This window comes from Chrysemys picta, chromosome 10 (genome assembly GCF_011386835.1).
Source record: "Chrysemys picta bellii isolate R12L10 chromosome 10, ASM1138683v2, whole genome shotgun sequence".
NCBI classification, from domain to species: Eukaryota; Metazoa; Chordata; order Testudines; family Emydidae; genus Chrysemys; species Chrysemys picta.
The window spans coordinates 12,233,531-12,248,115 of NC_088800.1; the positions used below are offsets into that span (position 1 = coordinate 12,233,531).

General features: G+C 46.5%; 1 protein-coding gene across 1 annotated transcript in view; it reads right to left on the minus strand.

Moving 5' to 3' along the window:
* Positions 1 to 2,693: 2,693 nt before the first annotated feature.
* The window catches only part of ST8SIA2 (ST8 alpha-N-acetyl-neuraminide alpha-2,8-sialyltransferase 2), a 43,880-nt gene continuing 31,988 nt past the window's right edge, over positions 2,694 to 14,585 (minus strand). Inside the window, exon 6 of the mRNA XM_065559268.1 lies at positions 2,694 to 5,295. Within this exon, the coding sequence (XP_065415340.1) occupies positions 5,010 to 5,295 (286 nt within the window). The 3' untranslated portion in view covers positions 2,694 to 5,009. The remainder of the gene's footprint in view (positions 5,296 to 14,585) is intronic.

A 14,585-nucleotide genomic window follows, 5' to 3' on the forward strand; every position in this document is an offset into this window, starting at 1 on the left:
AGGATAGCCTTCTGCTAAGGCTTACAAACTTTTCCCACCACAGCCATTAATTCTCAGCTCTGTTTATATAGTCCTTCCTTAACTCCTTCCTCTGAAAACTCCCTAATACCAGCTAGGGTCAATTATCACTTGGTTGCTAGGTCACAGGCCAGGCTGAGCCCAGCTTGCCTTAAAGGGCCAGGCAGCCTGTGATAGGACCAACAGGCCTGAGAGAAAGACAAATATATGGAGAGGGTAAAGATCTTTGGGGTACTGCTTCCAAATCCCTATAGTCCTTGTCTGAGACACAGATGACAGAGGAAATGGGATCCACGAAGTATGGAACAAGAGGAAAAATCCGCAAGACACACAGTAATGGTCATGATACAACACCCATCCACATAGCTTTGGATGATGACACACCATCACACCATGAAATGGGCTGGCTGCACAGTCTCGCTTGTAGACCGGTGCATGTTCCACCGCTCCCCCACCTTGCAGTGACTAGCATGGGGTGCAACGTTAGCTGGAAGCCTGCACAGCTGGCATGCCAGAGTCCGCTTTAAGGGTGCCTGGATGACTCAAGTGAGTAGTTAAATGATATGGAGCCTTTCACCTCTGTATCACAAGTTCAAATCCAGCCTAGGTCAGTAGTGCCCAAAAGTTGTTACCGTTTGCTGGCCTTTTGGCAGTTTATGGGGGATGGAGCTCAGTGGTTTGAGCATTGGCCTGCTAAACCCAGGGTTGTGAGTTCAATCTTTGAGGGGGCCACTTAAGGATCTGGGGCAAAAATCAGTACTTGTTCCTGCTAGTGAAGGCAGAGGGCTGGACTTGATGACCTTTCGGGGTCCCTTCCAGTTTTATGAGATAGGTATATCTCCATATATTATGTAAAACCATTTTGATGGTGTGAGTTCAATTCCTAGTACCGAAAGATCAAATGGAAGCGGCGTGGACCAAGGGACGTACTGGCCGCCGCTTCCAGCAGCTCCCATTGGCCTGGAGCAGCGAACCGCGGCCAGTGGGAGCCGTGATTGGCTGGACCTGCGGACGCGGCAGGTAAACAAACCGGCCCGGCCTGCCAGGGGCTTTCCCTACACAAGTGGCACCCCAAGTTTGGGAAACACTGTTCTAATGCCTTCAGCACCAGTTCAAAGCGAGCCACCAGTTCCATTTCCTAGCACAGAGAGGTGTAACAAACCCTTCACTCTGTACATGCCACTTCCGTTCCGTTTTAACAGCTGTTCTGGGTTTTTTATTTTGGTCCGTAGAAAGCATGTTCAGTTTTACACTAGCCATAGTAAAAAACCCACTCCAGGTTACTATAGGAAATGCTGGTATAAGTTGCAGTGAGGTTTGAAATGTCCTTTTTCATGGGGGGGGGCAGGAGGGGAGATAAAAGGGGGCCAGACCCACATCTGGAACCAGACAGAGATGGAGAGCAAGAGAGGAAGAGAGATAAAGGGAAAAGACTGCCAGGAGTAGAATGCGAACGCGTGCCAGCCTGTGTGGGAAGCTGCTGCTGTCATTTGGGAGGTTATTAAGGACATTCGTAGTGCAACACACGCGCCTGGATTCCCATCTGAGCAGCATCAATAAACTTTTTGTTTCATTCTCTTTGGACGAGGAGCCTTAATTAGGCATGAAGAAATTTATCAAGCGGCAGCCTCCTGGAGCAGGTTGGTCCCAATGACAGCTGGTGTGATGGCTTCCTGCACATTTCCAAGCAGCAGCAGCAAGAATTTATTAAGATCCACAGCACCCCCAGCCCCACCCATTTGACCGAGAAATCCAAACTGCATCCGTCTAATAGCAGCCATTGCAGAGGGGAAGGCAAATGTGAAACTCAGCCGCTCCCGTATCCTCTAACAAAAAGCCAACCCGCTGCATTGGCTTGTCTAGGCTCAGATGCTGGGTTAGTGCTGGGGGGTATTGGGCCAGTTGGCCTAGCCCTTTAGGTAAAGCAGGGATGGTAATGAAGGTTTTCAGTGAGTTTTTCAACTCATTGGCTACCGCTGTCCATTGGAGCTGGCCTGGCAGCTGTTCAGATGTCATGTGAGAGCTGCCTAGAGGGGGGAACATACTGAGTAATGTTTCACAGGATGGGGCTTTAGGGACAAACCTAGTAAAGCCAATGGGAGTCTTTCCAGATGCTTTTGTGCACACAAATAACTTATAACTGGCAGAACCTAAATATGATTGTTGCAGGTGATTATTGTGTAAAGCAGAGTCATTGTTTTAAACCACCAAACCTGATCCCACTGACGAGAATGGGGAGATTTGCCATTGAGTAAATACGAGCAGAATTTCACCCCTGGTTTAATGCATTTTGTTTCAAGAGTGAATGGCTGGGGTCCATTCCAGGAGCAGCAGTGTCACTGGGATACTCTGCCTGCTGAGTTGCTTTGTGTACAACTGGCATGTGCTTTGATTCAACCAAACAGCAAGCCCTGGAGCTGTTACATATGGACCAGGAAAAAAAAATGCATTTAAAAAAAAAAAAAAAAGCCTCATTATGTAATGCCCTTGGCTAGACCTCATGAGGCTTTGCAGGTGTTTTAAAATATCTCGCAGGAAGACCTTTAAGTAATAGCCACACCTCCCTTTTAGCAAGGCAAGCAATCACTTTCCCTTCCGAGACCCCCGTCTCCACCGCAAGGCAATCAGGCTGTGCTACTGCCACAGACACGGCACAGGCAAGGGGGCCAGCGATGGCACTGTAGTAGCTTTTTATTTTCTAATCGGTTTAAAAATAAAAATCACACCATTTATTTTATTTCTGAAAAAAGTCATGGTAACAACAATCACTACCTGGCTTCGGGCCACTCGCTAAAGGTAGGGAGCTGAGGTTAAGAATCCGTGGCTTCACCTTTAGCCACCACGGCCTTCTAGCTGGGCATGAATGGCAGAGGAGATGGTCTGTCTTGAATGACCATTCATTACTCAGTTGCGTAAAGCCTCTCATGATCATAAAACAGATTTGGTTTTTGATGTTTCTTTCTTTTTAATCTCTTCCCATTCCTCAAAAAAGACAAGTAATTATATTAAGGTACAAGGTAGGATGTATATTCAGAATATCAAGATGAATTTAAAAATCTGGGCCTAAAAATAAAATAAGAGATATAATTTCCTTGGGTTAGGAAGAAACTTCTCCTACAGGCAGGTTAATCCATAATGGTACCTGCACCTTAATGTGAATCTGGTCGAACACTAATTAGTAGACTAGACAGTCTTACAGGCATGGCAATTTTTTGTTCATAAACATGACATATAGTTTTATCTTTTAAAAGTTATGGAGGCCGGCACTCAGATTTCAAAGGGACAATGTCAAGTAGTTTAACCCCACAATGTAGGCATGTAGATAACAAAAAAACGAATACAACCAGGAACTCTTTCACAATTAAAGACAACATTCTGTAATGCCATTCGTTGCTGTTGTAGTTTAAATTAAACCTTCTGTATTCTTTGTAACCCAAACTGCTTTCTGCTGACAAATGAGAGTTAGGAAAGGAAACTGGAATAGAAACAGGAAGTGAAATTGACTAACTAGATCAATCTAGTCTCAATGACAAACAAACAAACAAACAAAAAAAGTGGAAAGCGAATTTGTTTTTTTAAGAACGACTTCACTCTTTTTACTGTAAGTAGTAATAGTAGTGCAGGGAAGGGACTGATTTATTTAAACGATGGGTGAAATTCACCCGTGTGCGGAGGGCCAGCTTGATAGCTCTATACAGTACCACTTAAGTCCTACCTAAGTCTTCAAAATAAAGATTAGCTGGGTCTTAAGTAGTCCACAGGCTCATGGTGGTTCTCTGCTCAGACATGAATGTCACCTGTATGATTTAATCTTGACAGGATCCTTTTAAACCCTCACTTTTGAGCTTTTTACTTAGATGAGACTTAGGCCCATTATTAATTTTGGAGTAGGAAGGAGAAAGGGCTGTTTAACAGGTAGTGATTGGGAACCAGGAGTTACAATGTGCTTATGGTTTTCATGAGCTCTAGCAGATGCTGGGTCCCTTTGACTCGGGCACAATGTAAGACTTAGCACTGACTGCACTGGTTTGCAGCAGCCCGCCTGTTACGTTCCAGTGTTTTCGCTTTTTCTATTAGTTCTGTAGGAGAGGAATTAAAAACCATAAACACAGCGTCCTTCTGAGAGCGTCAGCCCAGTCTGATCTTCACTAGCCCCTGTGTTGTCTCCTGCTCCCGGAACTCGTTTGACAGCCAACCTCATTCAAATCAGCCTGCCTTTGAGAGCCCCCTCCGGTGTCTCCTGGAGTCACAGTCATTAGGGTGAGTCTCATACTGCATCTCAAGGGCTCTGTCCAGAGTCCAGTGGCCTTTCCAAACAGGCTGCTCTGATTGTGGCATTCTTCTCACCAAACCACGTGGGATAGATCTCAACTGGTGACCATCTGGACGATGTCGTGTGCCATTCATCGGGAGGCAGTAAGGTAGCTCTGCTGCGGAGAAGGGACCACGGTGCTCTGCTGCGTGTCTCAGTTCTTGTCCAGTCACTCAGGCAACCTCTCAGCTGTTTAGCCACAAACAAAGGCTCCCTCCCCGCTCCCCCCACAACCCCATTATTAGCACTAAGCCAAGAATACTGGGAAGTGCCAGCACCTGGGTTCTTGGCCAAACAGACCCTAACTACCCACCTTGGACCAGTCACACACATGGCCTAACATTTACCCATCACCCTCAAGTACTCTGAAAAACCAAGGTGACCTTCAAGCATTTTTGACGTTGTAGAACTAACTTCTTTCTGAGCCTAACCAGCCCCAGGCAAAGCCTCGAGCACGGGCAGCAGCTTCAGACTCTCCTGTAACTTGTCTGTCACCAAACACCAAACAGTTATAATACTCAGGTCAATATATATAGGCACCACGTATATATATTTTTGTCACTGTTCTGCACGTTAACAAAGAAAACCAACCCCACTAGCCACTGCTCAACCTTTTCTCCCGCTCACCCTTTCTCCCGTGGTGTGTAGCCTGCAGGAACGTGAGCCACAGAAGCCTGTCTTACGTGGCCCCACCGCACTCTCCGACAGTCAGTTTCAAGGCTCCTTGCTGGTGCAGCGTCTTTAGGGCTTTGAACTCCAAGGGCATGGTGTGAGGGCTGGCCTGGGAGGTGTAGCCATACTTCAGGCTGTCATAGTAGTGGTATTTGACGGGGTTCTGGTTCTGATCCCGGGGAAAAGGCCAGAAGCCATAGAGATAGATCCTGTTGCAGAAGCGCGTGGCCAGGGTGTACATGAGCAGGCCAGTGGTTGGTCGTTTTATGTGCACTTTGTTTGTTAGCCAGTACCTGGAAAGGGAAAGAAAACCAAATCCTGTTATTCAAGCCATAGCAAGACTCACTGTGCGCAGCCTACATGTCACATACTCTCCCCTTCCCTTCCTCTGCCCAAGCTACATCAAAGACAGATTCAATAGTGAGAGATGGCTGATTGATGTAGCAGTTCTGCTGGCCAAGAAATAACTACTGCTGGGTTCGCTTCATGACTGAGCAGCTGTCTCTCTGTCTAGGAATTTACAACACACTTGTCACTGTGGTGTCTGAATGCTTTACCTCTTTTCAATCCCTTATAAAAAAAAATCTCCTACAGTAGTGGCCCACAGTGTTTCAGTCCATAATCATCTTCCTTACAACAGAGAAGACCAATACTATAGACAGGTCAAGTAGTCTCTGTCAACCTCTCGAAACACACACTCACACGTAGATTATATAGGCAGCCCATTGTTATCACTGATGCATGATGTCTTGACTCTCTAGCAACTGTAATGGGGTTTTGAACATTTTTGACTTTGAATAAGGGGTCGCCGAGGTGAAGAGCTGGAGAAACACTGAACTGTAGACTATTAAAGCCAGCACTCACCTCTGTGGTCCCTTGTCAGAACATACCACAGCATTTTGGAGTAACCGTGCATAGAGCAGGAGCGTGCACTAGTGTTACAGCAGTGCTTTGGGGCCAGCACCGTTGAATACTATATTATTTTTCATGAAGGATGACAGAGAAGATGGGTGGAAGTTGCATCCTGTTGCAGTGGGTCAAGATACAACAGAAGCCCTGTTGAAAGTGGTAGCGTTTTGGGCTGTGACTAGAAAATACTGCAGTAATATTGTATTTTCACAATGGATATTGCTTGCTCCTGGAGTTTGACAGCACGGAGCATCTGCCTGCTTTCCTGAGCAGTGAGCACTGTGAAAGGAATGTCATCAAAAGGATGGGGAGGGGGTGGAAAATCTCCCCAAGGTGTATCCCTTCCCTACCGAACCACACATGTTCTACAGCTGACATCCCTGGCTGCAGACAGAACTGCCTGTAGTGCCCGCAGCTGCTGCTCGCCTGTGATCATGCTTGGCTTGCACGTCCCCAGCCTGTTCAAACACCCGCCATGGGGTATGTTCACTTTAGATGCCCATGGATTATGTGTAATTGGGATTTCGAAGAGCCTAGTTTCAGGCGAGTCCCTCTGCAAGGCTGACGGGGCTTTTGATAGGAGATGCAGAGCAGGGTTTGGCAGCTCTGTGCAGCATTTCTGGGAGGTCACTCAGCATTCTGAACTTCCATTTTGCCCTCTCCGGTCCCGCTCCACAGTGCAGGCCCTTACACTTGCGTGCATTCCCACTGACTTCTGTGGGACTCCTTGCAGGTGTATCCCTGTGCAGGATCTGAGCCTCAACCCTGTAAATTAGCTTTGCGAAGGAGCCATGAACATTTAGCAGCTCAGGTATAAAACCTACTTGTCTGCCTTCTACTAGATGGGGAAAAAATGACACTCCCCGAGTGAGCTGGTGAGTAGAATTTTGTAAGTGTAGCTAATATGGAGTAGAACTCTCAGGGCATGCTGGGAAAACAGTCCTGCTTTCCTGTAGGTTAGCGGCGATGACCTGCTATCTGAGCGCCTGTGGCTATGGCAAAGCACTCTGCTGCGACCTTTCTGGAAGGAATGCCTTGATAAGATGGTGCTCCTTGGAATGGTTCATCTGCTCGCCAGACAGCATTTAGAGGGGTGATGCTTCCAGGGTTTGACAGGGAAAGAAACCTGGTGATGGGCATTGTGCGGCTGCCTCTGAATAGCCCTGCTCAGAGGTATTGTCCCCGCAGCTTCGGCCTGGCCCCATATGTTGTAGTAAGAGAAAAGCAAACGTTGCTATTGTAAAGCAGCACAGGGTTATCCTACAGGTGGCCACGAAACAGCTGTGCCTGTGTATTTTACACGGCAGCCCAGAGGGCAGCCATTAGACCGATACAGACAACGAGAGAAATGGTCTATTATTACAGCCATTTAATACTGAGAAGCCGGGGAAAGTCATTCAGCAGGGAAGTTACTGTAATCCAGCTACACTGGAGATACCCGTAAAGCCAAATTCATCCGTTCGCACTGGTGGAGTTACACCAGGGATGAATTTATGCCATAAAGTTTAACAGCCTCAAAATTCCCTCTACTACCGCTGCCGGGCTAGCACTGGCATCTTAACATTATCTTATACTGTGCCACACCTTGGGCCGTCATACGACCCCACAAAGCAGAATACTGGCTGCATCACAACCTATCAGAGGTATTTTTTTCAGGGGTTGTTTATTTATAGATACCAAGAAACCTATGAATGGATCACAGCCTTGTTAAAGTTCCACTGCAAAGGATGGGAGGCCCGAAATTATACCCAATGTCCCAGTCATAGGGACAGCTGAACCTTCAAGGGTATCAGAGTAGCAGCCGTGTTAGTCTGTATCCGCAAAAAGAAGAACAGGAGTACTTGTGGCACCTTAGAGACTAACAAATTTATTAGAGCATAAGCTTTCATGGACTACATGATATGCATCCGAAGAAGTGGGCTGTAGTCCACGAAAGCTTATGCTCTAATAAATTTGTTAGTCTCTAAGGTGCCACAAGTACTCCTGTTCTTCTTTCTTCAAGGGTATGTCTACCCTGCAGTCAGAGATGTGACTGCAATACATGGAGATGTAGCTGAGCTTGCTTTGATCTAGGTACCTCGAATGACAACAGCAGTGAAGCCATGGCAGCATGAGCTGTCCAAGCCCACCCAGGACCCTGGGTATGTCCTCCAGCAGCTAGTCAGTGCGGCCATGCCTTCACTGCTGTTATCAGGCGAGCTAGCTATATCCACGCGAGCTCAGGTAAATCGACACATGCGGAAGCCCCACTTCTAATTGCGGTGTAGACAGACTCGATCGGTCTCCACTGCAAAACAAACCCAACGGCAGCACATCTGAGTGCCCAGGTCAACTGACTCGGGTCTGCAGGGCTCGTGCTACTGGGCTAAAATTAGCAGTGTCGATGTTCTCACACAGGCTGGATCCTGGGGTCTGAGACCTTCCCCCTTGCTGGGTTTCGGAGCCCGGGCCCCAGCCCGAGCAGGAACATCTACGCTCTATTTTCAGCCCTATCGCTTGAGCCCCACAAGCTGGAGCTAGTTGACCCCAGGCTCGGAGACTTGCTGCTATGAAGTTCTTTTTGCATTGTGGCTATATCATAAGGCAGTGTTTCCCAAACTTGGGACACCGCTTGTGTCCCTGGCGGGCCGGGCTCCCACTGGCCGCGGTTCACTGCTTCAGTTCCAATGGGAGCTGCTGGAAGCGGCACGGGCCGAGGGACGTACTGGCCGCTGCTTCCAGCAGCTCCCATTGGCCTGGAGCGGCGAACCTCAGCCAGTGGGAGCCGCAATCGGCCGGACCTGTGGACGCGGCAGGTAAACAAACCGGCCCGGCCCACCAGGGGCTTTCCCTACACAACGGCGTCCCAAGTTTGGGAAACACTGACATAAGGGTTTTAGTAATTGGGGCCTTGGGGCAGGAGTACACAGTAGCAGATGGGCATGAGCTCTCCTGCACTTCATCTGCATTTCCTAGAGGGGGAGATCGGACAACCCTGCAGCCAATGGGTGAACGCCTGATGTGTGTGGTTTCTGGTTTGCACTTTTGGGTACCCTGGAAAGGGAGAGCTTTTGATTTGGCTGCTTGATTTGAAATTGCCCAATTGCTAAGAGCACGAGGAAACAGAGGTACTGAAATGGGGAAAAGTCTGAGTAATGCTTGACATTTCATGTCATTTAAAAAAATGTTTTAATGGTAGAAAAAAAATCAGTGCCAGCAAGAGGAGCAACCCTACAAAAGTTGTTAGTTTTAAGCAACTAACAAAATCATCCAAAGCCCAAGATTTGGTGGTGATGGGGGACTTCAACTATCCGGATATATGTTGGGAAAATAACACAGCGGGGCACAGACTATCCAACAAATTCTTGGACTGCATTGCAGACAACTTTTTATTTCAGAAGGTTGAAAAAGCTACTGGGGGGAAGCTGTTCTACACTTGATTTTAACAAATAGGGAGGAACTCATTGAGAATTTGAAAGTAGAAGGCAGCTTGGGTGAAAGTGATCATGAAATCATAGAGTTTGCAATTCTAAAGAAGGGTAGAAGGGAGAACAGCAAAATAGAGACAATGAATTTCAGGAAGGCAGATTTTGGTAAGCTCAGAGAGCTGATAGGTAAGGTCCCATGGGAATCAAGACTGAGGGGAAAAACAACTGAGGAGAGTTGGCAGTTTTTCAAAGGGACACTTTTAAGGGCCCAAAAGCAAGCTATTCCGCTGGTTAGGAAAGATAGAAAATGTGGCAAAAGACCACCTTGGCTTAACCACGAGAACTTGCATGATCTAAAAAATAAAAAGGAGTCATATAAAAAATGGAAACTAGGACAGATTACAAAGGATGAATATAGGCAAACAACACAGGAATGCAGGGGCAAGATTAGAAAGGCAAAGGCACAAAATGAGCTCAAACTAGCTACAGGAATAAAGGGAAATAAGAAGACTTTTTATCAATAAATTAGAAGCAAGAGGAAGACCAAAGACAGGGTAGGCCCACTGCTTAGTGAAGAGGGAAAAACAGTAACAGGAAACTTGGAAATGGCAGAGATGCTTAATGACTTTTTTGTTTCGGTCTTCACCGAGAAGTCTGAAGGAATGCCTAACATAGTGAATGCTAATGGGAAGGGGGTAGGTTTAGCAGATAAAATAAAAAAAGAACAAGTTAGAAAAGTTAGATACCTGCAAGTCACCAGGGCCTGATGAAATGCATCCTAGAATACTCAAGGAGCTAATAGAGGAGGCATCTGAGCCTCTAGCTATTATCTTTGGAAAATCATGGGAGACGGGAGAGATTCCAGAAGATTGGAAAAGGGCAAATATAGTGCCCATCTATAAAAAGGGAAATAAAAACAACCCAGGAAACTACAGACCAGCTAGTTTAACTTCTGTGCCAGGGAAGATAATGGAGCAAGTAATTAAGGAAATCATCTGCAAACACTTGGAAGGTGGTAAGGTGATAGGGAACAGCCAGCATGGATTTGTAAAGAACAAATCATGTCAAACCAATCTGATAGCTTTCTTTGATAGGATAACAAGTCTTGTGGATAAGGGAGAAGCTGTGGATGTGGTATACCTAGACTTTAGTAAGGCATTTGATACGGTCTCGCATGATATTCTTATCGATAAACTAGGCAAATGCAATTTAGATGGGGCTACTATAAGGTGGGTGCATAACTGGCTGGATAACCGTACTCAGAGAGTTTTTATTAATGGTTCCCAATCCTGCTGGAAAGGCATAACGAGTGGGGTTCCGCAGGGGTCTGTTTTGGGACCGGCTCTGTTCAATATCTTCATTAACGACTTAGATATTGGCATAGAAAGTACGCTTATTAAGTTTGCGCATGATACCAAACTGGGAGGGATTGCAACTGCTTTGGAGGACAGGGTCATAATTCAAAATGATCTGGACAAATTGGAGAATTGGTCTGAGTTAAACAGGATGAAGTTTAACAAAGACAAATGCAAAGTGCTCCACTTAGGAAGAAAAAATCAGTTTCACACATACAGAATGGGAAGAGACTGTCTAGGAAGGAGTACGGCGGAAAGGGATCTAGGGGTTATAGTGGACCACAAGCTAAATATGAGTCAACAGTGTGATGCTGTTGCAAAAAAAGCAAACATGATTCTGGGATGTATTAACAGGTGTGTTGTGAGCAAGACACGAGAAGTCATTCTTCCGCTCTACTCTGCTCTGGTTAGGCCTCAGCTGGAGTATTGTGTCCAGTTCTGGGCACCGCATTTCAAGAAAGATGTGGAAAAATTGGAAAGGGTCCAGAGAAGAACTGGGTTTGTTTAGTGTGGAAAAGAGAAGACTGAGAGGGGACATGATAGCAGTTTTCAGGTATCTAAAAGGGTGTCAGAAGGAGGAGGGAGAAAACTTGTTCACCTTAGCCTCTAAGGATAGAACAAGAAGCAATGGGCTTAAACTGCAGCAAGGGAGGTCTAGGTTGGACATTAGGAAAAAGTTCCTAACTGTCAGGGTGGTTAAATACTGGAATAAATTGCCTAGGGAGGTTGTGGAATCTCCATCTCTGGAGATATTTAAGAATAGATTAAATAAATGTCTATCAGGGATGGTCTAGACAGTATTTGGTCCTGCCATGCGGGCAGGGGACTGGACTCGATGACCTCTCGAGGTCCCTTCCAGTCCTAGAATCTATGAATCTATGAAAAACAATGTCCAGGGATCTGCTGGTGCCGGGAGGCAGAGATGCCTGCTGCCTTAGTGCTGAAGAGTTGGGATAAGGTGGGAGGGAGGCTCCAACTCTGGGCCCTTCTGGAGACAGAGAAGAAGATGGATGTGCTGAAAGGAACAAGCTCAAGGACTGTAAAGCACTCAAGCTACGACGCCGGCTGGACTATGGTGAATGCATCTCGTCCTCGCTTTGTGGGCACCGAGAGCTCCTCCGGTGACGTTTGGAAAGGACACAGGGGCACTGTTTAATGAGCAGCTTGTAACAGCAGCCGCATGAGTTATGCAGGAACAAATCATTCTCTTATCTCTTTCGCTGCTCTGGTCAATTTAGACAGCATCCACATTGCCGGTGAATGTGCTGTTCCCAATACGGGAGAACAGCTGGGGACGGAAACAAACACTAATTAATTTTGCAAACCCAAATGAGGTTGTCTGGGCGCACATGGGATGCTGTGTCAATAGTACACCTTTAATATGCGAGGTCCGGGATTTTAATTAGGAGGCGAGGTAATCTTGAGGAAGGCAGTAATTATTTTTCAAATTGGCTACTCCAATCACCATAACTATTAAGTGTAATGTTTTATGGAAGCAGACAGCAATTAAAGGAGACAGTTAAGAGCAAAGTCTGCAACTTGAGACCTCCCTTCCCTGAGCTATGCTGGCAGCCTGGACTTTCTTCAGAAGGTAGCCGTATGGCATTTATGTAAATAAATCGTCAGAGGCTGAAGCAGCCACATAGAGACGGGCTGACATCTAGGTGGGCCTGGGTGAGTAATAGAAACTGTAATGCCATCAGGCAAAAGCTGCCTGAAACAATTCTTGTACAGGATCCACAATAGTTACCGATGAAAAACCCTGTTAGATCATCATGTCTGTCCCCTGTAAGGACAGGATGCAGCCCCTTATGGCGGATCTGTTCACTATTAAACGGATACTTGATTGTAATAAAAAAGGCAATAGCTTCAAGAAATAAAGCCCCAGAAGTCTTGTGCTGTAGGGAGTGATGTTGGTTGGGACCAATTGTTCCTGTGTGGCATTGCTAGAGGGACTTTCTTTTGTAGGCGACTTAAAACAGAGATCCTGAGCCCTGTGGTCACTGGTAGGTCCCATGGCACTGGTTTTCCCCCCAAAGTAGACCAAATATAACTGCCCCAGTTAGAAGCTAACCAGGACACCGGGCTGATGTCAATTTCCAATTCAGTTTCCAGTGGCCGCAGTATTCCTTTTCACCGTGTCTCCTAAAATGTTGCATAGCATTACTATTGGTATGTTCCACTCCAGAAGTGATTGTATCCCAACCCTGGAGGAAGTGATCTCTGTGCAGTGCCTCTGTATTGTAAAGTAAGTCCTGTGAGCTTCCAGGATGGAAAACACTCTGTCACTCTCCTTCGTGAAACTGTAGCCTCCACTGAGGATGGTGGCGGTTCCTCCACCCTGCACATCAATAGGATTCACAAGTTTCCCTTACACTCATCTCTGCTTAGCATCACTCTGCATAAAGCCTGTCCGTAATTTGTGTGGAAAAGTTCCGCACAGCCAGACAACACTGTGGGACTGCCAGCTGTTCGTTTCAATAACAGAGAGAGCTGATTTGCAGCTAAACATCACGTCGGATCCCCATGCTGATGGGTCCTACGAAGGCCTGGGTTGGATTGCGTGTATCCTTTCAGGTGAACAGAAAAATCCTGTGATAGGAGAATGCCACTGGAGCGAGTATAAGAAACTCAGGTCAGCCAAGAAATCAGGTTATAGGAGCAACCGCTGCCGTTTTTCAGTGATGAAAGTCACAATAAATAAATAAATAAATAAATAAATGTAACCCCAGGCCTTTTAAAACCAACTTATTCATAAAAGTGAGATTAAAAAAAAAAATCAAACACATTCTTCTGGAGAAGCTGGTCCCTGACTGGCAGAAACTTTCTATAGGTGTGCCCTCTATACACCAGTCAGATCAGTGGGTCAAATTCTATTCTCAGTTACATTGGTATAAACCTGGAGTAAATCTATTGCAGTGACTCCAGATTGATGTTGGTGTAGCTGAGAACAGAATCTGGCCCATTATCTGCCTAGAACGCTGTGGCTGCTACTATACATAATCAGAATGCACCTCAAATATAGGAGCAACCATCCTTCCACCAGGCTAGCATCTGGCAGACCTATTCCGTCTGTCAATCTAGGTTCTTAATCTACCACCCTTAACTGTGTAATAACTGAACGCCATATACAACAATCAAACTTGCATTAGTCACTAGAAATGGGACCAGATCCCCTTAACGCCCCTTTAACTTTGGCAGGAATTTGGATTCCAAAGCTGGATCAGGATCTGAATTTTACAGTTGGCCCTAACTGTCTAACAAGCCAGATCAACCCCCCCCCCACGGTGCAGAGGTTGGAATCCACAACCGCATTCAAAGTGTGTGGCTTAGGCCCATCTCAGACACAAAATCAAGTTGAGGGGAGAGAAGCCATCACACAGCGTCTCTCGCCTTGAAAGTAAACAGCTGGGCATTTACTGTACGTAGAAGCTGTTACGTGCCATTCAGCCGTTCTCTCTTCATTCAGGATTCAGATCCTTCCTTACAACTCACTCCTTGTGGTCTAACTCCTCCTTTGAAACTCACCTCAGTCCTTTGCAGTGACAACTGTGTACATTTCACAACATAAAGAGGAGAGCGAGGGAAAGTGACTCTCAAGAGAGCTCTACGCCTGCCTGCCTTTCCCTCACACTCCACGTGGGGAGTCATCCCCCTCCTATGACTTTCCTTTGCCTCTCCACTCCCCCACCCCGTCTGCTTCTTTTGTCATGTCTTGGCTTTAACTTCGTCTTGTAAGCTGGGACCTCATCTATAAAGCCCCAGGCTACAGGTGGGACAGTGCAAACCCTAGGCCCCACTTCAATCCCACTTTACGACTTATTTCGAGAACGTCAGTGGTGCACAGACTTTGCGTAGGTGCACCCCCTCTGCACAGGGATGAATGTCACTCATCATTATTATTAATTACTA